This window comes from Daucus carota, chromosome 8 (genome assembly GCF_001625215.2).
Source record: "Daucus carota subsp. sativus chromosome 8, DH1 v3.0, whole genome shotgun sequence".
Taxonomy (NCBI): domain Eukaryota; kingdom Viridiplantae; phylum Streptophyta; class Magnoliopsida; order Apiales; family Apiaceae; genus Daucus; species Daucus carota.
In genome coordinates this window covers 14,489,756-14,512,399 of record NC_030388.2, presented here as the reverse complement: position 1 = coordinate 14,512,399, position 22,644 = coordinate 14,489,756, and the positions used below count along the sequence as shown (strand labels likewise).

General features: G+C 34.8%; 2 protein-coding genes across 2 annotated transcripts; both read right to left on the bottom strand.

The window, feature by feature from the left end:
- Positions 1-10,008: 10,008 nt before the first annotated feature.
- Positions 10,009-13,469, bottom strand: LOC108197533 (uncharacterized). Its single transcript, XM_017365178.2, has 5 exons — positions 13,244-13,469; positions 13,066-13,115; positions 12,119-12,245; positions 10,937-11,041; positions 10,009-10,854 (listed from the first exon to the last, which is right to left on the bottom strand). The coding sequence occupies exons 1-5, from the start codon at positions 13,350-13,352 to the stop codon at positions 10,229-10,231; spliced, it is 1,017 nt and encodes a 338-aa protein (XP_017220667.1). The 5' UTR covers positions 13,353-13,469; the 3' UTR covers positions 10,009-10,228.
- A 4,813-nt stretch (positions 13,470-18,282) lies between these two features.
- On the bottom strand, positions 18,283-22,638 carry LOC135148545 (ABC transporter F family member 1). Its single transcript, XM_064083851.1, has 5 exons — positions 22,555-22,638; positions 21,120-21,193; positions 20,812-21,022; positions 20,485-20,719; positions 18,283-19,583 (listed from the first exon to the last, which is right to left on the bottom strand). The coding sequence occupies exons 1-5, from the start codon at positions 22,627-22,629 to the stop codon at positions 18,532-18,534; spliced, it is 1,647 nt and encodes a 548-aa protein (XP_063939921.1). The 5' UTR covers positions 22,630-22,638; the 3' UTR covers positions 18,283-18,531.
- Between the last annotated feature and the right edge of the window lie 6 nt (positions 22,639-22,644).

Here is a 22,644-nt window from a genome sequence, read left to right as displayed (position 1 = left end):
CAATTACTTAATACCAGTAAGTGTTTGGGTCTTCCCAGTCACTGTCATATAGACATCTAAGATCTCCAAGGAGTACCATGCTTATTTGCAGGGGGTGTATATATCATCAGAGTTTAATCACTGTCAATTTTACTGAGAGAAAATGCAAATTAGTCAGTCTCACTTATAATTAAGATATGTGAAGTAATAGAGTCTCAATGATATCCAATTGCATATAGTGTTAAGTAGTAGCACAAAATTGAGATCAAGATTAAAGAACTGAACTGAGATTCATGATTACTAATTCATATCATGCTTCATAATATCTTCACAGGTTTTGTTTTCTCAGAGAGAAATAAAAATGAAATCATTAATCAAGATTCAGAGTTTACAAACATCAGAGAATATCGTCAGAGAATGACGATCAGAGAATATCATCAGAGTATAGCACACAGAGTATATCATCAGAGAATGTCATCAGATTTTAACAATCAGAGTATATCATGGCAAATTTGTGAGCAATACATATGGTAATTTGACAATTGTAATTTGAAAGATCGGACCAGTATGTTTTACTCAGTTCCTGATTCATTCCTAGCTCATTCACCAGTCTAGTGAAGGTTGCTTCACTTAGTGGTTTGGTGAATATGTCTGCTAGCTGGCTGTTCTGTGTGAACAAAGTGACGTCAATGGTTCCTTCCTCCACATGCTCCCTTATAAAAGGATATCTTAACTGAGTGCTTTGTCAGAGAATGTTGAACTGGGTTTCCTGTCATAGCAATAGCATTTTGGTTATCACAATAAATAGGAATTTTAGAAAAGATAACCCATAGTCCAACAGTTGATTCTTCATCCAAAGGAATTTGAGCACAGCAGCTGCCTGCAGCTATATATTCTGATTCTGCTGTTGATGTTGACTGAAATGGGACTTTTGCTTCGGGCTGTACCAAGAAACAAGTCTTCCACCCAGAAATTGACAACTCCCACTTGTGCTTTTTCCTGTCAATTGGCAACCTGCAAAATCTGCATCAGAGGATCCAATTAGACTAAAATCTGATTCTCTAGGATACCATAATCCCAATGATGTGGTTCCCTTGAGAGATCTGAATATCCTCTTTACTGCAATCAGATGAGGCTCTCTCTTCTGGATCTGCCTGGAATCTTGCACATAGACATGTGGCATACATGATGTCTGGTCTACTTGCAGTCAGATAAAGCAAAGATCCAATCATTCCTCTATAGTTTGTGATATCCACTGATTGACCAGTGTCTTTGTCTAGTTTGGTTGCTGTTGCCATAGGAGTAGTTGCAGCTGAACTGTCTTGCATACCAATTTCTTCAAAAGATTTCTGGTATACTTGGCTTGATTTATAAATCCCATCTTCAGTCTGTTAACTTGTAAACCCAGAAAATAACTGAGTTTCCCCATCATGCTGCTCATTTGGTACCTAGACTGCATGAGTTGGCAAATCTTGACAGAGTTTAGCATAGTGGAGCCAAAAATAATGTCATCAACATAGATTTGACTAAAAGTAGATCATTACCATGATTCAAATAAAACAGGGTTTTATCTATGGTACCTCTAGTAAATCCACTTTCAAGAAGAAATTGAGCCAGAGTTTCATACCATGCCCTTGGAGCCTGCTTTAGTCCATAAAGTGCTTTGTCCAACCTGTAGACATAGTCTGGATGTTTTGGATCCACAAATCCTGGAGGTTGTTCAACATATACCTCTTCATCCAGTTTTCCATTCAGAAAAGCACTCTTGACATCCATCTGAAATACCTTGATTTCTTGTGAGCAGCAGGCCAGAAAGATTGATTGCCTCCAATCTTGCAACTGGGGCAAATGTCTCATCAAGTCAATACCTTCCTGTTGTGAGTACCCTTTTGCCACAAGCCTTGCTTTATTCCTGGTAATGACACCCTCACTGTCAGTTTGTTTCTGAACACCCATTTTGTACCAACTATGGATCTGTCTTTAGGTCTTGGTACTAGGGTCCATACTTTGTTTCTCTCAAACTCATTTAGCTCTTCTTGCATTGCTTGTATCCAGTCAGCATCTTGAAGAGCTTCCTCCACCTTTTAGGTTCTTTTGTGACAGAAAGCAGAAACAATGATGTAAACACTCATTTGCTGTAGCTGTCCTTGTTTGCACACCTGCTTCTGGATTGCCAATTATTAAATCAGTGTGATGTGTGAGATTTTGTCCACTTCCTAGCATGTGGAAGTTGACTATTTTCATCATTGGATATCTCTCCCCCTTGATCCATGCTCTCCTGATTCTGTTGATTATTTCCTGTAGCTCCCCCTAATTTGTGCGATCAGAGTTTGAATCAGTGTCTCTGATGAGTTTGAGTTAGCATTTCTCTGATGAGTCTTGGGTAGAGTCTGAAACATTCTGATGCTCCCCCTCAGCAAGTGCTTCATCATCATGAACTTGTAAATTTTCATCAGAGTTGCTTGTTGTATGTATCTTGTTCACAGTCAGAGTTTGACTGTTCATCAGAGTTTATCGAATCAGAGAATATTTCTTCATTTTCAAAATGCAGTTTTCATGATCATCCATATCTGTTAAGCCCATGATTTCTTGTCATCAAATGACACATGTATGGATTCCATGATCACCTTGGTTCTTAGATTGTAGACTCTGAAGGCCTTTGTTATCAGAGGATAACCTACAAAGATGCCTTCATCAGCTTTTAAATCAAACAAACTTGGGTAGCTGTTCTGAGATGAGTCTTCACTACAAAGCATTTGCACCCAAATATATGAAAGTACTTCAGATTTGGCTTCTTTTTCTTCACCATCTCATATGGGGTCTTGCCATGCTATTTAATCAGTGTTGCATTTTGATGCGTGAAACAAGGCTGTTGAAACAGCTTCTGCCCAGAAATAAGTAGGCAATTTAGCCTCATCAAGCATAGTTCTGGCAGCTTCTATAAGGTCCTGTTTTTCCTTTCAACTACACCATTTTGCTTGGTGTACCAGGTGCAGAGAATTGTTGCACTACACTCTTCTTTGCAGAACTCTTCCATTGTGAATTTCTGAACTCAGTTCCATTATCACTTCTAATGATCTTTACTTTGTCTTCAGATCCGTGATCCAGTGTTTCACATGATCCATCAGATGCAAGGGGTTTTCATCTTAGAGTGAAGAAATATACCCAAGTGTATCTGGTAGAACTCATCAACAATGACAAGAGCATATTCTTACTTGCAATGGATGGTTACATTGACTGGTCCAAATAGATCAACATGTAGAAGATGATATGGTTTCTTATTGAGAATTCAGTCTTACTCTTGAAGGATGTCTTTCTCTGCTTGGCCTTTTGACATGAATCACATAATCCATCAGATGTAAGTAGTGATTCAGGGAGTCCTCTCACAAGCTTTTCTTATAAGCTCATTTATGGAGTTGAAATTCAGGTGTGAGAGCTTCTTATGCCACTTCCAACTTCTTCTGCAGAGATTCTTGTAGATAAGCAAAATTGCTTTTCCTTCAGAGTTTTGTAGGCAGGTGGATTTCATAAATCTTTCCATGTCTGTGAGCAATCACTGCCACCTTGCCTGTTGACTTGCTTACTATCTCACTGTGTTCTCCATAGAAATCAACATGATATCCTCTGTCACAGATTGACTGACAGAGAGTAAATTTGTTTTAGCCCCTTGAACAAGAGCTACATTTGATATGATGACATTTCCAAGATTGATGTTTGCCATTATCCCAGAGTCCTTCCTATGTTGCCATCTCCATAAGAAACACTTGGGCCAGCCTTTTCCACAAACTCTGACAGCAGGGCCTTATTTCCAGTCATGTGTCCTGAACATCCACTGTCCAAGGACTAGAAATATTCCTGTTGCCCTGCAATCACAAGACCCACTAATTGTTCGTTTTAAGGACCCGGACTGCTTGGATCCCTTGGCCTTTAAGTTTGTTAGCTTTTGCCAGCGGAATTATTTTTATCAGAGAGTTGAGCTAACAGACTTTGCAACAGAGTTTGTACTGGAAACTAGATTTTGTACTTGCAGGAGCTTTTATTAAAACTCTTCAAAGAAGGTTTCAATTGATAATAATCATAATACAAACTATGATATTCTTTGCAAGTATAAATAGAATGCCCTAACACTACCACAATGAAAACATGGATCTTGTGGTTTATATCTAATACTACTTTTTCTAACTCCAGACTTTGTAGGTAAAGAGTTAATGTCCTTGTTCTTCCTGCAAAAATTAGCAAGATGATTAGTATTCCCACAGTTATGCATGTCTTCCTAGGTGCATTTGGAATAGGCATATAGTTATTACTCTTGTCTATTCCAACCTTGCCATTTCTATTTTTCCTAGGTTCCTTTGTCTTTGCTATCAGACTTTACCTCTTTAAGCTTATGTTTAAGCTGTTTCTGAGTCATCAATCCTATGTAACCTGTTTTGGGCTTATCAGATTTTAAATTGTTGTTAATCTCTGATTTTGGTCTATTCTGTTTAGAATTAGAGGATTCAGCAGCAACAAATTTAACAGGTTTAACCTTAGGTTTTTGAGTTTTAACAAATTCGTTTTTTGATGACTCAGCTTCAGAGTTATCAGTGTAACCTAGTCCTTCTTCCAGTTATCAGTGTAAACTAGTCCCTTCTTCCAGTTTCCACTCCCTAAAGATATCCTGAGTGGTTTTGCCTGAATTAGTCCATGTCTTATGATCTCCCTTTCCTTAGCAAGTTCTGATGAAGAGATGCATACCTCTTTGATAATTCATCTTTGACAATGACAGCATCATCTCTTTCTTTTTGAACTTCCAACATCTGAACTAATTCTTTTTCTCGAAAATCATTCCTTTTTTTTACACTCAGAGTTTCAGATTTTAATCTTTCATTTTCTAAAGTCTGATCTCTAAAGCTGATATGTAAAGTTTTAAGAAACAATCTTAACTCAGTTATATCTCAGTATCAAAGGCAAGAGTAGAATGAGGTACCTTAGCAGGAGATTCAGAGTTGTTGTCAGTGTTTGCCATCAGAGCATAATTGACTTCTTCTTCTGAATCAGATGTATCTGTCCAGTTTCCTTTCTTGGTGATAAAGGCTTTTCTTTTTCCTTCTTGGCTTTCTTGCATTCAGATGCAAAGTGTCCCTTTTCACCACAGTTGAAACAGGTATACTTGTCAGCTTTTCCAGCTTTTCTTCTTTGCCCTCATTCTTCTTAAAGTTCTTCTTGTCATAAACTCTGTCAGAGTTTCTGTCTTTCCTTGAAAAACTTTTGCCTTTGTTGAACTTTTTGTAGGCCAACTTCTTGAAGCTTTTCACCATCAATGCTGCTAACTGCATCATCTCATCATCACTTTCTTCAGAGTTCGGGAACATCAGAGTTTGAGTCATCAGAGTTTGATGATTCAATGTCAGACTTTGTGACATGAGCTTTTCCCTTGCTCTTAGCAGTTTCCTCTTGAACTTTCAGAGCAACAGACTTTGATTTTCCTCCATGTCGTTTGCTCCTTTGCTCCATTTCAAGTTCATGAGTCTTCAGCCTTCCATAAACACATCAAGAGACATCAAGATCAAGACTTATTGTAGTGACTTTCAAATCCCATTTTTCAGGAAGAGCTAGAAGGAATTTGAGGTTTGAGTCTTCAAGATCATATTCCTTGTCCACCAGAGATAAGTCATTTAAACAGTTTGACAAATCTGTCATACAGATCTGTCAGAGACTCACCAGATTTTGAGTCAAAGTGCTCATACTCCTGTGTAAGGATTGTTTTTCTGTTTTTCTTAATGGCCTGAGTTCCTTGACATCTGGTTTCCAGAGCATCCCAAATTTGTTTAGCAGTTTTGCACCCAATCACCCTATTAGACATTGCATTATCAAGGGCACTATGCAACAGATGCTTCACCTTTGCATCTTTACTGATAGATGAGATGTCCTCTGGAGTATAATCTTTCTTTTCTTTTGGAACCATCTTTTGAGGTTCATCTGCAATCCCAACAGAAAGCTTGGTAGGCATATGTGGTCCATCAAAAATCCTGTCAAGGTATTCTGGATCAACAGAGTCTAAGAATATGATCATTCTTTCTTTCCAGACTGGATATTCAGATGCCTTAAGGATTGGAACTCTAAAGGATGAAGCTTGTGATTTTTCAGACATGATTGTGTTTAAGATCTCACTGTAGTAATCTTACAGAGCTCGCTCTGATACCACTTGTTAGGTCCTATAAACTCACTATATAATCTGATATAGTGATCACAATCTGTAACACAGTAAGACAATATAAGAGATTGAAAGTAATAAACTCTTATATTCACAAAGCTTTAATGGTTAAAAAAACTCTCTCAGTGATTTATATTGTATCACTAAGAGCTGCTAGGGTTCTTAACAATGTACTCGATAACTCAACTCCTATAGAGTAACCCTAATCTGTGTTTATATAGACACAGTTACAAAATCAATCTCTGATTTGATATCCTATAAATCAGCTAATAAATCTATCAATCAAAGATTGCTCCAGTTTTCTGTTTAGTTTCCATAGTCAGCAAATCACTCCTCAGCTTCTATCCTTCCTTGAAGTATATCCGCTTCTGAGCTCTTTCCACGTGTAAACTCTGTCGAATCTTGACTATGTAAACTCTGATCAGACTTTATCAAACTCTGTCAGACTTTATCAAACTCTGTCAGACTTTACTAAACTCTGATCAGCTTCTAGCTTAAACTCTGATGAATCCTGTTCTAAAACAGACTTTAAGAATATTAGTAATCATCAATTATATCTAACACTAAGTCTACATCTTGAGCACACATATTAAACACAATATGACTAATGTATATATAGTCATCTCAAACTAGACAAATCAGAATCTAATTCTAAAGCAGCTACACATAATCCTAATCCGATTCTAATTTCTAACTCAAATCAGAATCCAATTCCAACTGGGTCTTCTAACTTTGCGACCAAGAAATATCTTTTATAATAATTATCTAAACATACAACAATTATCCTTATATATTTTGGATTACCAAAGTCCATTCTATTATTATAATTGCCTGATACCTAACAAAATATGTATAGTGTATATCGATATTTGAATATCTGATTCACGTACAAACTCATTAAATTGAAAATTTTATAAATCCAACGGAGTGAAAATAATAATCTATAATCTCGATTAATAAATAATTTATCGAGAGAATATATTTATCAAAATTTTATTTACCTCGTATTCTCATAATAATAATAATAATAATAATAATAATAATAATAATAATAATAATAATAATAATAATAATAATAAAAGGATCAATGAATCTTAATTAATAAATCCTATGATGATATAAACTAATATTTAGAATTTAATACTCTTCGATGTGTCAAGTACTTTGGTTCAATAATGAAAATTTAGTTATTCTTTTAATTTAGCACCGTGTGAGCATCAACTTCATATTAACGAATCGACTATCCGATGTGAGAGGGAACAACTAACGTTTCACTTATTGATTATTGAACAGGTTCTAAGATGGGTCTGTGACTCTTGAATGTCAAAGACGTCCTTAAGATGATCTCATAGTTCATACGGGTAGAGATGATAGGGTCGGTCCATGAATTTTCCTTTCTTTTTCCGTATTTCGCTCAAAGAGTTGAAGAGGATTGTGCATTAAACTGTTCGCAAGGCTACCTCCTCTAAATTTGATGGCCCGTCTTTATCAAGTTTAGTGTGTTTCGGTCCTCCTCCCAATTACTTAGAAAAAAAATGAGTCGCTATTATTTTTATATAGCGTGTTTAGCGTTTTTGTCTTTTTATATTTTTAAATGAAAATATTGGAACTTTAAAACTAGAACTACTATGTACACAAATTTTAGCACAATTTTCTATCATTTCTCAACGCGATTAACAAATTTAGATATCTTAGTGGATATTTATGAAAATCTAGTTCTGTTATTTTAAATTTATCTAAAATTTGTGATAAAATATTAAGAGTTGAGAAAATTGATAGTAATTTGAAATTTCAGCTATAGAATTACTCACTCTGATCCTTTTTATAAGTCACTTAGATTTTTTGCACACAATTCCATGTACTTTAATCACCTACCTAAATTTTTTTTTTTCTAAAAATTCCTTTTTATGAATTAAAATACGAGACGTATATTTTATTTTAAAAAAATTTGAAACTATTAATTCTAAGTGTGTGGTCAAAATACTTAGATTCATGTGCAATAAGTCAAAGTAACTTATATTTAGGAGGGGATGGAGTATATAAATAGTCTGATAACCCCCAAAAATATTTTATTGTACAAATGTATTTTGTAAAACAAAAAACATCGTCTTTGGAATTATCGCTTCTTCCGCTGCAGCACAAACTGTTTTGGAGGGAGTGAGAAATTTAGTGTTACTTTCAATTGGTTTTTTGTGTTGTCTCATAGTGTGTCCCTATCAGCTCTTCCAATACATTTGCTGCATTGGCCTTCAATAATTCTTTGGACAGTATAGGCGAAAATGGCTTGCGAAACACAGGTGACAAGTGGGCTTCATGAGTCATGACCACTCAATAAGTGCTTTTTTTCCGGAAGATCAGCAATGTCCAAGCCTCTCCTACCTCAAGTGATGAGAAGAACACAGGGCAGGGAAGTGTGGAATGAAATGAGTTAAAGAATGAGAACAGATCCAAGTGTCTCGGGATTTTATCAACTTCAAATACCAAAACAAAAAAATCAATCATTTAAACGCTGGAACCTTTAGGATGACTTTGGTAGGCAAAAACAAAATCTTATTGAACTAAGGTCAGTATCTTCATGCATTCCTGGTTTACAATTTATGACCACAATTAATTTTTTGTTGCGGTTAAAATTACTTTGCTAAGAAGTAGATCATTTATTCTAGACTTCATAAACAAACGAAACATGATATTAATGGCATCTCAGAAAGCATGATAGCCTCTTTTATTTCATTTTCAGAAGCAGCTATGTCGCGGATAACATTCTGAAACATCTGCTGCTCTTCAAATGAAGTATGCATCAAATTCCATAATTCCAGCATTGATGTTGCAAGGTCTTGCATCTGGCACAATTTAACAGGCAATATACGAAGTCCATTGATAAAGATAAGTCTCCCAGAAAGAGCGTCTTGTGAAAAATATAAGAACCATCTAGCAGTTCTCCTCTACACCTTAAGTTTTAGGAGAGTTGGCCATCCAATATGGATTTTAGAGCTCAAGTAATACACGAGTTGTCGAAAATGAACCCCTGTATCCACTCTAAAATCCCAAAAATGGGCTTTCAGGCGAGAGGATATATTATAGACAGTTAGCTGATTGTCCATCTGCTTCTGCTTCTTCTATATACAGCTTGTTATAAGTTACCAAAAAATGTAGAGGAACTGCTGGACCTACAAGCGCATTGCAATGCTGCATCTTGCGAGGCCACTTATTACTACAGTGTGTCGGGTTCTGAAAGGTAAAAGGAGGCAACTGAGGTTGGTCTGGAACATTTAAAATTCTCTGGCTCAAACAGTTGGACAGAAGGATCTTTATCGAGGATGCAAAAGCCAGAACTATGTCTTTCTTTTGTTGCCAATCAATCCATTCAGGAAGAGCATCCTTTGAGAACTCCTCTCTCAGAAGGCAACTTCCACAATAACAATCAGAAGCAGCCAATGAGAAATCAGAAGGGAGTTTCCAAGCATAAAATGACTTGCACAGTCTTGAAATTTCTGCAGATGTTCTAGTATTCTGTCCATAGTAAAAGAGACTAAACTCGCAGTTCCAATAGGATCCCATCAGAATACAGTATCCATTCTCAGAAGCCCACGTGTATGTTAGAAAATGGAAAGTTTGAGGCATATTAATAATATGTTCTCGACGTAATTTCCAGAAACTATAGTTGGAAGTTGTCCCCTGCTATGAGGACTTAAACTTTCATCTAAGACATTTTCCTAGTGTAATCCATAGATAAATTGAGATGAAATGGCTAGCTTGAAATTGGTGTGTGGAAAAGTGTGTATATAGACGATATACCTGTAATAAATTGTAACAAAATAATCTCATTCTCAATATAAAAAATAAACTAGATGTCGACCATTTACCTTAAAAATGAGTTAACATCTGAATTTTTCAAACAAGTTTCATTGTCACCATAGGCAGTTCAAAATTCAGCATCATCCACACGACATTTCAAAGTTCTGCTCGCATCACGCATACAGTCTAGAAACATGTATTATTCCATTCCTCACTCAGATAATTTTTTGAGTCCTACAACTAATTTATGGTACTTGCTTATTCTGCTGAAAACTCAAACAACATGCTGTGCTGGTACTTCTCGCCAGGTTTAACAACTACAGATGGAAAGTTTGGTTGATTAATAGCATTTGGAAATCCTTGAGTCTCCATACAAACGCCTGCATGTTTACCATACACCGCTCCACCTTTCCCAACAACTCCGGAAACATAATTTCCTGTGTAAAACTGCATACCTGGAGCATTGGTCCATAGGTTGAGAACCCTTGCACTTGATGGATCTTTCAACTTTGCAGCATGTTTCAAGCCCAATTTTTCATCCCCGCAATCAAGGACATAGTTGTGATCATATCCTAAGCCAGGGACTTCGCTGATAGAACTTCCAATCTTCTTCTCTGCAGAAAAGTCAAATGCAGTGCCCTTAACTGGCATAATTTCTCCAGTTGGGATTGTGTTCTGATCTACAGGGGTGATGTGCATTGCCCATATCTGAGCTGAATGATCCAGAATGTTGCCTGAGTTGTGGCCAGCCAGATTCCAGTAGGTATGCTGAGCTAGATTTATTGGAGTGGGCTTATTTTCAGGAATTGCTTCCATGTCAAGCCTCATACTAGTGCTTGCAGTTAGAGTGTACGTTGCCGTCACAGAAACATCTCCAGGATATCCTGTTTCGACATAGCAGAGTGAAGTCTGAAGTTACCTACACATAAAGAGCCAAAGACAGAGATTGAGATAAAGAAGTAGTACCTTCCTCGCCATCACGGCAATGGTATTTGAAGGTAATGGATGGATTTTCTCCCTTCTTGTAATCAACAACTTCCCAAAGCACCTTGTCAAATCCTTTAAGCCCGCCTTCAAGAGAATGCATTGCAAAATAATTAAAAAAATTATCATGCAAACTATATTGACAAGCGAAACAAACTCTCTGTAGCCTTCATATGTTTCGAGGAACAAATACTATTACTAGTTTAATCAAAGGTTTGAGTGTCTGGCAACCAAACCCGTAACAAGATAACAGCAACATCCAAACCCCATAATATGGTAATACATCTTGCGTAAATATCCACAAAACTATGTACTCTAGAAAGAAGCAGCATCATGTTGATCCAGAATTTAGCTTAGCGAAGAACATAGAATGGTACACCAAACGTTCTGTAGCACATGTGGTGTAGTATTATAATATCTTTAAGGTAGATCATAGCATTTTGAGCTATTGCACTTCAAACAGATAATAGGAGAAAAGTATTTTACACACACGTGATTCAAAGCCAGGAATAAATTATAAACAGGGATATATTACAAACTACATGAATCCCATTCTACATTTGTGGCTTCTCTAATTTCCACCAAGTATACTGCGCCATCTCAGCAAACAGGAAAGAACCACATGCACTTCCTGTCCTTTTTACCGCTACCACCACACATAACAGTGTCCAATTTATAATCTGGTCAAGAAATTTCCCAAATAACATCCTATGCTTGCCTACTTTGAAAAAGCATATTCTGGGTTGCGATCACATGGTCAGCACTGTGAAAGAGTTTCCTAACAGAAAACTGTGCCACTATACTAAGGGATGAGGAATCAGACTGCAATAATTTGCAAAGTTAAATTAACCACCGGAAACGGAGGAAAATCAAATGCAACTGTTTGTTATGGCACAGAAAAGGACTTCGGAGTGGGCATAGAACTTGGGGATGAACACTGTAATAAGAAGATTTAATCCAAAAGCTCAGAGCTAAAAAAAATAATTATAAAAAAGGGACCCGTCACAGTCAAACTCGCCTTCTATGTACAATAATATATATATATTATAGTTATATTATTGTACATTAGGTTCATACACCAAAACAAATCCTGCCTAGTCACATATATTCAAACACTGATCTCTCCTATTTAGTATTGAAAACAAGATACGGAGAAAGTATTACCATGGAGACTATTCGGTCCATTGTTGATGGGGAGAGAGTAATTAACCCCATCCAGTGTAAACTTTCCCTCTTTGATCCTATTTGCAACCCGACCCACAATGCAGCCAAAATAAGGAGCAGCACCTTTCTGATCAACAATCATAAACCAAATAATCAGTTACAAAATAACCAGTAAAAACACTCATTCAATATGCCCATCCAATCGAAGTAATCAAAAATCACAAAAGAACTACTCCCTCCGTCCCAATTTATGTGAATGGGTTTGACTTTCACGGAGATTAAGAAAAAGGTAGTAAATGTAGTTGAAAAGTGGGTAAAGTGGTGGGACCCATCAATATTTAATAGTAATAGATTTGAGATAGTGGAGGAAAGTAGTGGGTGTAATAGTGTTTATTTTATAAAAAGAGAGTATAAAATATAGAGGTACTGGGTATAATAGTGAAAAGTAGTGTTCAAAAATAGTAAGTATTGTAGGTTCATTCTTTTTGGGACTTCCCAAAAAGGAAATGAGGTCATATAAAATGGGACGGAGGGAGTAAACGCTAAGAGCCAACCGCTAAAATAGACATGACACGAACCTGACTATGATCATAACAACTCATTATCTAAAATCGTATCCCTCTTCATCATGTAATCATCTTGATCAAATTCCACTAAACAACTTCGAAAGGCTAGTGTGGACATGTCTAGAGCAACCCCAATCCCACTCAATTACTAGGACAAAACCCAGAAACGGAACAAACATGTATAAATCGTTTATTAAATAATTTATTCTCCTTAAATTACATAACCATCTTGATTAAATTTCAGCAGATATATTGAAAAAGACACGAATTTGACTCGTTTACAAACACGAACTCACCCGAAACCTGAAATTCCACCATAAGATCACAAAACAAACCACGTAGCAAAATCAAAAATTATCAAAAGGGTTAGCAAAAACTAACCAAATAAGGCTCCACAGAGTCAAATCCCAGAACAACATCAGCTAATTTCCCTTCAATAACATAAATTAACAACAATCATCAGCAACAAACACAAACACATAAATAAAACACAAGATCAAAAGGGTCATTGCCAAAATTTAAATATAAAATAAAAATGGCTAGAGCTTATCATGAGTACCATTCTTGTCAGGTACAAACAAAGAAGTGATAGTGCAGCCATAGTTGGAGATGCAAGCTTTCATGGTGCCATTGTTCAGCTCAAAAATCTGTGCTTTAGCTTCTGCCATTGTATGTATATGATACTATGTAAGTATATTCACCACAAAAGAAGATATAGATTGACTTGAGTTCAGAAAGTGAGGGGGTTTATGTTGTGATAGTGATGGATGACGTTGTCCTTTTATCGGATGGCTTTCGCTGTCGATCAAGAGTAATTTCAATAAATAAGGAAAAATAGATTTTTTTTTCCGCTCAACTTATTGTGTTTTTGGAACTTGTCGCCCAACTAATTTTTTTATATTTTACTCACTAATATTAGGTTTGGATTTTTTTTTAGCCACCAACTTAGGTTCGGATTTGATTACTAACATTATAATAATTTTTGTAGCATCATTTATACATAGTGATAGAATGTAATATTTTGATGATGTGAATCTTTATATATAACAATAATAATATAAAATGACCCGATGAAAAATTAAAACCAGGATAAAACGTAATTAGAATTCTAAAAATTCAATAAATCATGAATATGAAATCAATTACTTCAAACAATTCACTCTCCCTGATATGATAAAGTGTAATTGAGTGATATGATACATCATCTTTCGCTATTAAAATTTCAATCGACTAGCTCAGTCTATCTCTCAAATTTATTTTCATAAATTTTAATAACTTTATCTTATTACAATTTTCCAGATAAATAAATAGAGAGGTTAACTTAATTTTCAATGATTGTCCTCTATAATGCATCATTTTATTATTATTACTCCCCCCGTCGCTCTCATTAGTTTACAGTTTTTTCTACGGCTTAGTACGTATTTTAAGACTCGTATAAAACATAGTTTCATAACTTATTTTTGTGATTTTTTTTTTTGTGTGTAAAAATTCAAACGCTGAATTTTTATTCGGAAGAAAAAAGTAAAATTATTTATGAAACTACATCTTTTAAAAGTAATAAAATGCGTGTAAAATTCTTATCACACAAGGTAAACGACATTGGAGACATAAAAAGTACTATATATAAAGACACAGACGTATCCCAAATCATCAAAATATTGCAGACTACCACTATATTTTAATAATGTTGCACGGAATTAATGCAATGCTAATAATCAAATCCGAACCTAATTAACATCAGTGACAAAAAAAAATGAACCTAACATTAGTGAGTAAAATAAAAAAAAATTATAGTTGAGTGTTTAATTTCTAAAGATGCAATAAGTTTAGTGACAAATAAAATTATCATATAATGCTAGTAATCAAATCCGAACCTAAGTTGGTAGCTAAAAAAAAAAAATCCAAACCTAACATGAGTGAGTAAAAGGAAAAAAAGTTTAGTTGGGTGACAAGTTTCTAGAAACACAATAAGTTGAGTGGCAAAAAAATCTATTTTCCCATAAATTAATAGAAAAATGAATTTTTTTATCATTAAACATTTAAACTATTTATCTTTCTTGGAAATCATCACTGAATTAAATGTATTTTCATTATAGTCACTAACGTTATATCTTCATTCCATTTTAGTCATTCTGTTAACTACTTAACTGACAATTCAATTTTTAAAAAAAATAAGAAAAAATCCAGAAAATTCAAAAAAAACAAAACAAAAATTGGAAAAAATCTTTAAAAAGTCAATTTTTCTTAAAAAAGGAAAAAAATCTCATATATAGTGAAAAAAATCGGAAAATTCAAAAATTATAAAAAAAATATAAAAAAATAATCTCATTTATAGTGTAAAATCACCACTTCAAATTATGAATAGATTTTTGTACTATAAATAAGAAAACAAATATAAATAATTGAAAATAAAAGGGTTTAGATAATTTTTTTTGAAATTTTTTATTGGCGAGACTGAGAAATATGATATGTAAATCCAATCAAAATTTAAGATTTTAATCCGAACTGTTATTTTAAAATTTAGCCCCAAAATCAAAAAAAAAATCAAAAAAAATACAAAATTCGAAAAAAAATCTAAAAATTTCGAAAGAAAATTCAAAAAATCCGAAAAAATTAGAAAAAGTTCTTAGTATTGTATACTATAAATGAGATTTTTGGTTTTTTTAAAAAAGTGATTTTTTTTCACCTTTTTAAGATTTTTCCTGATTTTTGTCAAAAAAATTGTTTTTTTAAAAAGAATTTGAATTTTCCGTTAAGTAGTTAACGTGATGACTAAAATGGAATGAAGATATAACATTAGTGCCTATAAAGAAAATATATTTAGTTTAATGGCAAGTTTCTAAAAAGGTAAATATTTTAGTGACAAAAAGTTCATTTTCCCATTATGATATTGTTTTCATATATTAAATATGCATAAATTATATGTTAATGTGCAGTATTTTTAAAAATGAAGGCATTCAATATGTCGGTTATTTTCAAGAAATATGTTGAGCTAATGTGGAATGATATGCTAGGCTAATTTGGCATTATCATGATGTTTTTAAATCTTGGTGCTAATTTGACATGACTATTTCGGTTACTATTTCATAGGAGTAATACATCGATCTAATTTTGACATGATTAGATATATGGGGTGAGGTTAGTGTACTTTATCTATTCATAAGTTACTCCCTCCGTCCCCCTCATTTGTTTATATAGGGGACGGGGACTCGGCACGTATTTTAATGCTCTCGTAAAATGTAGTTTGACAAATTATTTTGAACTTTTTTTTCTTCTGAATAAACATTTGATGTTTATATATTTATACAAAAAAGAAAAAATTTAAAAATAAGTTATAAAACTATGTTTTATATGCGCGTTAAAATGCGTGTCCATCAATGTAAAAAACTGTAAAGAAATGATAGTGACGGAGGGAGTAGTATATTTTAAACTGAAAAAAGTACATTAGTATGCACAGGAGAGACATACATACATACATACATATGTATTTGGATATTTGGATCTTTTATCGGGTTTCGGGTTTGGATCGGATTTGGATTTCGGACCGGGTTTCGATACGGAATACCTAATATCCAAATCCAAATCCAAACTCGTTCGGGTCTAAAAATCCAAATTCAAATCCAAAATATCGGGTTCGATAAAATCTTTTCGGGTCGAAACGGTCGGATATCCATTCGGATCGGATTTTTTTGCCATCCATAAACTTACAACATGTGATCTCAATCAATTTTAATAATATAATATTACAATACATGAGATTCTGTTGTTCTACGACTATACATATGATATTACAAAACACGGGATTCTGCTGCACTACATATAAATAATAATAAAAAAAATCAAAACATACACACTCTAGCTCTTCGTATGTTGGAAGTATATGTAGATAACATTGTAATAAAATCAATATAAATATATTCAATTTATTCATATATTATGATTTTGCAACAGTATAATGAATTAATTTGTATATATCATTTTATCACACTGCTGAAATATATGAATTAAGGATTAAATTGTAGTACTAATTTTATTGTTAGAATGATCAAATATGGTTAGTTTCATTAAATTAGGAATGTGCATTGACTGAAGACATGTATATTTATATATGTACTATTTTAAAACACATTTATATGTTTAATTTCAAATATTTAAATTACCTTCATTTAATGACTATTAATATGGTTCTAATGTTCTAAGTTTAAGCGGTTATATGTGGAACTGACCTAGATATATGTACTAAATTCAAGAATAATCTTTATTAGTTTAAATATCATATGCAAATTTTATGTCAAATAATATTACTTGCGACCACTGTTTGGTACTCCCTCCGTCCCACCCATTTCTTTACACTTTCTTTTTTGGGGTGTCCCATCCAATTCTTTACATTTCAAAACTTACCAAAAATAGTCAATGGGTCCCACCACTTCTCCACTTTTCTTTCCTTTTCACACTACTTTTACTTCACTATCTTCTTTTTATACATTAAAAATCAATGAGTCCCACCACTTTACCCACTTTTCTTCCTATTTTCCACTATTTTATACATATTCCTTAACCTCCGTGCCCAACCCATTTGATAAGAAATGGGTGGGACGGAGGGAGTACCATTTATGATGGTCATAACTATAAGACTCATAACTGATGATTTTATTGGGCGTCTAAGAGGCAATTAGTACCATACATGGGTGTTATAATTAATGGCTGTTGTACCATGCTTGATGGTACTTATTTATAAATATAATTTATTATTATTTATGTTTAAAATAGGTGTCTTAGAGCAACCCCAATGCAAGCTCTCCTTACTCATATTTGGTCTAGGTGGACAAGATTTAGGGGTTAGGATCAAAAGTCAGTCCTCCAACGCAACTCCCTATCCCTTAAAATTTTTAGGAGAGTGAAAACTCATCCCCTTATTTGAGGGAGCAAAAAGCCAACCCCTATAATGCCACATCATCAATATTACCTATAATATAACATATATTTACTACAATTCAACCTTAAATATTGAATAAATACTAATTTTTAAATTATAGGTAACATGTATAGGTAATACCATTGGAGTAAAACAACTTTTTTGCTTACCTATATTTTAGGTATCCATTATTTTATTATATTTTAGGTATCCAATATAGGGATTACCCTTGAAGATGCTCTTACCAAAGGAATTTCTTCGGTTGGACTTTATTTTTTTATAAAAAATATATATTATATTATTGTCTTATTAGTGAATATAATGTCTACAATATATATATTCATAATTTGTGACATATTGGAACTTATATTTCAAGAAATATCGAAAACTAGTCTTTCTTGTTAAAAGCTTATTATCTAAATTTCTCCTGTAATCTTGAATATCCGAAGATTAAATGATAAACTTTCTTAAAGAAAAGCATTACTTCAATTGATTCATCAGAACATTTTTGTTGAGATTCATTCCCTCTCAAAAAAAATAACGACTATGACTGCTTCGAGTGTATAACTCAAATATAAATGACCAGATACATAGGTTTCACATTGGCATCACACCCCCCTCAAGTATATTTCTTGGCCCAAACCAAAGACTACATGCAAGAATGCTGCTGATAATATGTGAACTAAGCTAAAAAAATATTAATCAGGTAAATAAACAACGGAACAGCACGACTGTTTCTCCATAATATATTGTCTTGAACAGTTTTTTGCTGTTCCTAGAATTTCATCATTGTCGTGAGAGAAAAAACACAATCCGTATTAACTCCAAAACTGCATTTTGATGGTTGCAACTTGTAAGCCAAAGTAGCATTGTTACCTTGATGAAAAAATATATAATTATATATATATCAAGCATCATTAACCCCTTCAATCTTATAGGCCAGCTTTCTTCTTCAAGTGCGCCTTAAATCCCATGATATCACCCGCCCATGGGGTCACAGCTTGATCTTCACACACCCAAATTTCACGAGCCACCTGGTTTATGAGCCTGAAATCATGGCTAACAAGAACCAAGCCACCGTCCCACTCGTTCAAAGCCTCAGCAAGCGAGTCTATAGTCTCGATATCCAAATGATTAGTTGGCTCATCCAGCAGCAACATCTGGGGCTGTCTCCATGCCAACCATGCAAAAATCACACGACTCTTTTGTCCATCTGACAAGTTTTTCATTGGCATCACCTGAGCTTTACCTGTTAGTCCAAACCTCCCGATTGCTGACCTCATCTTCTCTTCCTCATTACCTGGGAACTCTCTTATCATAAAAACAAGAGCCGACAGCTCCAAGTCAAGTTTCTCAGTCAAGTGCTGGTGATATTGTGCTATGCGCAAGTGATTGTGTCGACGTACCATGCCCTCATTCGGAACCAAATCACCTGTCATCAGCTTTAGGAGTGTACTCTTCCCAGCACCATTGGGCCCAACCAAAGCTATCCTTGAGTCAAGGTCCACCCCAAAGTCAATGTTCTTGTAGATGAGGTTATCTGGGGTGTAGCCAAATGAAACTTCAACAAACTGTAAAACTGGTGGCGGGAGTTTTCCTACATCAACAAATCTAAACACCAGAACCTGATCCCTAGACACTTTTTGTGTGAGCCCACCACGTTCCATCTTTGCCAAAGTTTTCTCCTTGCTCTGTGCCTGGCGAGCTAATTTGGCTGACCCATGTCCAAATCTAGCAATATACTCCTTCATATTAGCAATCTGATCTTGCTCCCACTTGTACTGCTTCATCTGGTTCTCCTCATGATCTGAACGGGTTTGAACATATTGGTCAAAGTTTCCAGTATACATTTTCAACTGTTTGTTCTGCATGTGTATGATGTTTGTACAGACACCATTCAGGAAGTCCTGGGAGTGAGAAACCACAACCAAAATTCGATCAAATTTCTTGAGCATCTCCTCCAGCCAGACACAAGCTTCTAAATCTGTATATAGATTATAGCAACTCATCAGAATAGTACATCAAATGTTGTAAAAAAATTGATTTGAACAATGGTCCAAGAACTATAACAGATGCAACTGTTGATATAAAACAGGGTCAAGGGCTCATATTAGCAACATTTCTAAAAGATAAAAAGACAGGTTCGCACTCGCCAGAAAATCTTCAACTAAAGGGATCTGAATGCACAACTTAAACCATGTAATAGATTGAGCAATAATATACCAATCTAAAACAAACATTAAATAAGTACACACATCACCCTTGGTGAGTTACCATTCAAGAGGAATCGGTAATATATTAAACTAAAGAGTTTCTCAGTGGCAACATGTACTGCGAGGAAAAGGTCTTAAGAAAACTAGTGAACAAACCGGATCCAGCACATCCACTTCGCCCAAAGCTTTTAGTTTCTAAGGCTTCTAGACAAGGTGCTTTAAGTGTTTGTGCCTTTCACATGACAAACAGTATGCTTACAGATATTTTGTGATTCAATATCTTACCCATTCATATTGACAAGATATTTACTCAATGTAACTTAAATATATTACATATAGGCATTACAGTAATGCAAATATGTATCAAACCCCACCAATGCCTACCAACTTACAAAGTAGTTGCCATGTACACAACAGCAAATACAGCTAAAGAATTCCACAAGTTATTATCACAGATTGAAGATCTTGTTTATGGGAAGTTTAATGGGCCACATTAGAATGTGAGATGGTGAGAATATCATATATGTCATGTAATTTCAAGGAGTTGTGCAAGTAGCTGTAACTAAACTAAAATTCTATAGTCAATCTAAGAGAGAAAGAAAAGTACAAGCAATAGAAAAAGAATCAAGCTGAAAAGCAACTACGACTGAACTAGTTTCAAAATCAGCTCACCAAGATGATTAGTGGGTTCATCAAGCAACAAAAGAGTTGGGTTCATGAACAGGGCACGTGCTAAAGCAATCCTCATACGCCATCCACCGGAGAAGTCCCGGGTTTTCTTTGCTTGCATCTCTTTGGTAAAACCAAGACCAAACAAAATTTCAGCAGCACGTTTTTCAGCAGTTGCGGCATCCATTGCATCCAAGCGCTCGTATATGCGCTCAAGAGCTTCTCCTCCACCATCATCCTATATTCAGAGATGAAAACTGAAAATTATTAACTCGTCCCTTATAAAAATGTCCCAGATGCCAACACTAATATTCTTATTAAAGTACAGACCTGGGCAGCCAGGGCTTCAGCTTCTTTCTCTAATTTTAACTTCTCCTCGTCACAATTTAACACAGCCTGAAGTGAAGACATATCAGAAGCTTCAATCTCCCTTGTGAGATGAAATATATCCATGTGTTCAGGAATTGGAAGTTCTCGACGCCCTATGGATGTAAGAAGAGTTGATTTGCCACAGCCATTCAACCCGAGCAAACCGTAACGTCTAATGAAGGGGAAAATAATTTGCACTTCAGCACAAATCTAAATAATCAAATGAACATGCAAATATAAAATAATGTTCTGATTCACAAAAAATAAACCTGCCATAATTAAGTTCCAGCTCGGAATCAACAATAAGATCATGCCCATGAAAGGTTAGGGACAGGGACTCTATCTGCAAAAAAAGGAAGGAAGATTGACTTGTCAATACTCATTAATTTAACATCAGCATATCTATGGCAAACAAAAACACAGAGCAAAACAACAATAAAGATAACCGCCAAACTGCTGTGGCCTTCATTTTTGTAATGATATAAGAACAAGGCTAAGTTTAATTGAATATATTCACTTGCTAGAACCTAAAAGAAACTTATAATAGAGCATCGTATATGAATATATTTGCCTTCTCAGGTACTTGTCTTGGTGCCCGTCTAGAAACAATGAGCTAACATTGAAACCTGAGAAACTCTAAATCCAAATTATCTTATATTTTATTGGCATCTGAAGATAATAAATCTCCTGGATGCCAGTAAGTAAGAAATATGTTGAAGCCTGAAGCTAAGAGTAATTAATTAGATATTGACTGGGCGACACTCCTATTGATAGAAAATATAAGGTGCTTATATCCACCATTGCAACTTCAGAAAAACAACATAAGGAGGCTGTGGGTTCGAGCCCCGTCAGTCCCGATTTAATCCTGGAACTGACGCATATTTTTTTCACATAAAGTGTTCTCTGCTTAAGGAGTTGTGCGATTTATAAAATCCTTTAATAAACAAATTCTAGCAATCACCAAAGCAGCACTAAAATGACATAACAAGATGCACTACTCAACCAACCATTTAACCAGTACATTACCAACTATCAAGAATTTAGCAAAATTATAGGATCATATTCCAGCGTGACCCAACTATAAATCACGAACTATTACATATCAATGCAGACGTTAAATCCTCAGTTTGTAGTAGGCTAGATAAATTTGACAATAAACAGCTGCAAATGTAGTATCTCAAACAAAGAAAATCAATTAAAAGGGATTATTCCCTCCTTCAACTTGGCCAATAATCATATGTTCTAAAACTTCACTTCCCTCCCCGCATACATGAAACTCTAATAAAGGATACGCAGCGTCCAAATATGAGGGGATAATTACAAGATACTTACACTCCGCATCCCCCCCCCCCCCCCCACACCACCCAACTATATTTCATTCTAAAAGTCATTAAGATCTCAAGATTTTTCCAGCCTAAGAGTTTCTTGGAAAAATGTCATAAACAACAATCAAATATTTATAAATCTTCAGAAAAAAATTCTAGCAATTACCAAAGAAACATTATGCTGACACAACAAGATTGACTATTCAACAAACCAGTACATTAGAAACTGTTATTCAGTATAGTTTAACACACTACAGGTAGGGTAATCTTTCACCCAAACCAAAAATACCATTCTAATACACAAATCACCTATTACAACAACATATTGGCCTAATTAGCTTGTACTAAACCAAACAACGAAACGGATTGAAATACTCACACGAATATCTCGAGACAACGGATGTGAACAAAGCACACCAGTACAAGTCCGGTCCGAAATCTGAAGAGCATCCATTCCATTGCTCAGATT

What these genes read in the sequence shown, in the direction of transcription:
- LOC108197533 (XM_017365178.2), bottom strand. Translation starts at nt 13,352, where the DNA reads ATGGCAGAAGCTAAAGCACAGATTTTTGAGCTGAACAATGGCACCATG. An exon ending in ACTCTGTGGAGCCTTATTTG is followed by an intron (nt 12,246 to 13,065) that starts GTTAGTTTTTGC and finishes ATTGTTGATCAG; the next exon opens with AAAGGTGCTGCTCCTTATTT. An exon ending in TGGACCGAATAGTCTCCATG is followed by an intron (nt 11,042 to 12,118) that starts GTAATACTTTCT and finishes ATTCTCTTGAAG; the next exon opens with GCGGGCTTAAAGGATTTGAC.
- LOC135148545 (XM_064083851.1), bottom strand. Translation starts at nt 22,629, where the DNA reads ATGGATGCTCTTCAGATTTCGGACCGGACTTGTACTGGTGTGCTTTGT. An exon ending in CTGGAACTTAATTATGGCAG is followed by an intron (nt 21,023 to 21,119) that starts GTTTATTTTTTG and finishes CCCCTTCATTAG; the next exon opens with ACGTTACGGTTTGCTCGGGT. An exon ending in TGAACCCACTAATCATCTTG is followed by an intron (nt 19,584 to 20,484) that starts GTGAGCTGATTT and finishes ATCTATATACAG; the next exon opens with ATTTAGAAGCTTGTGTCTGG.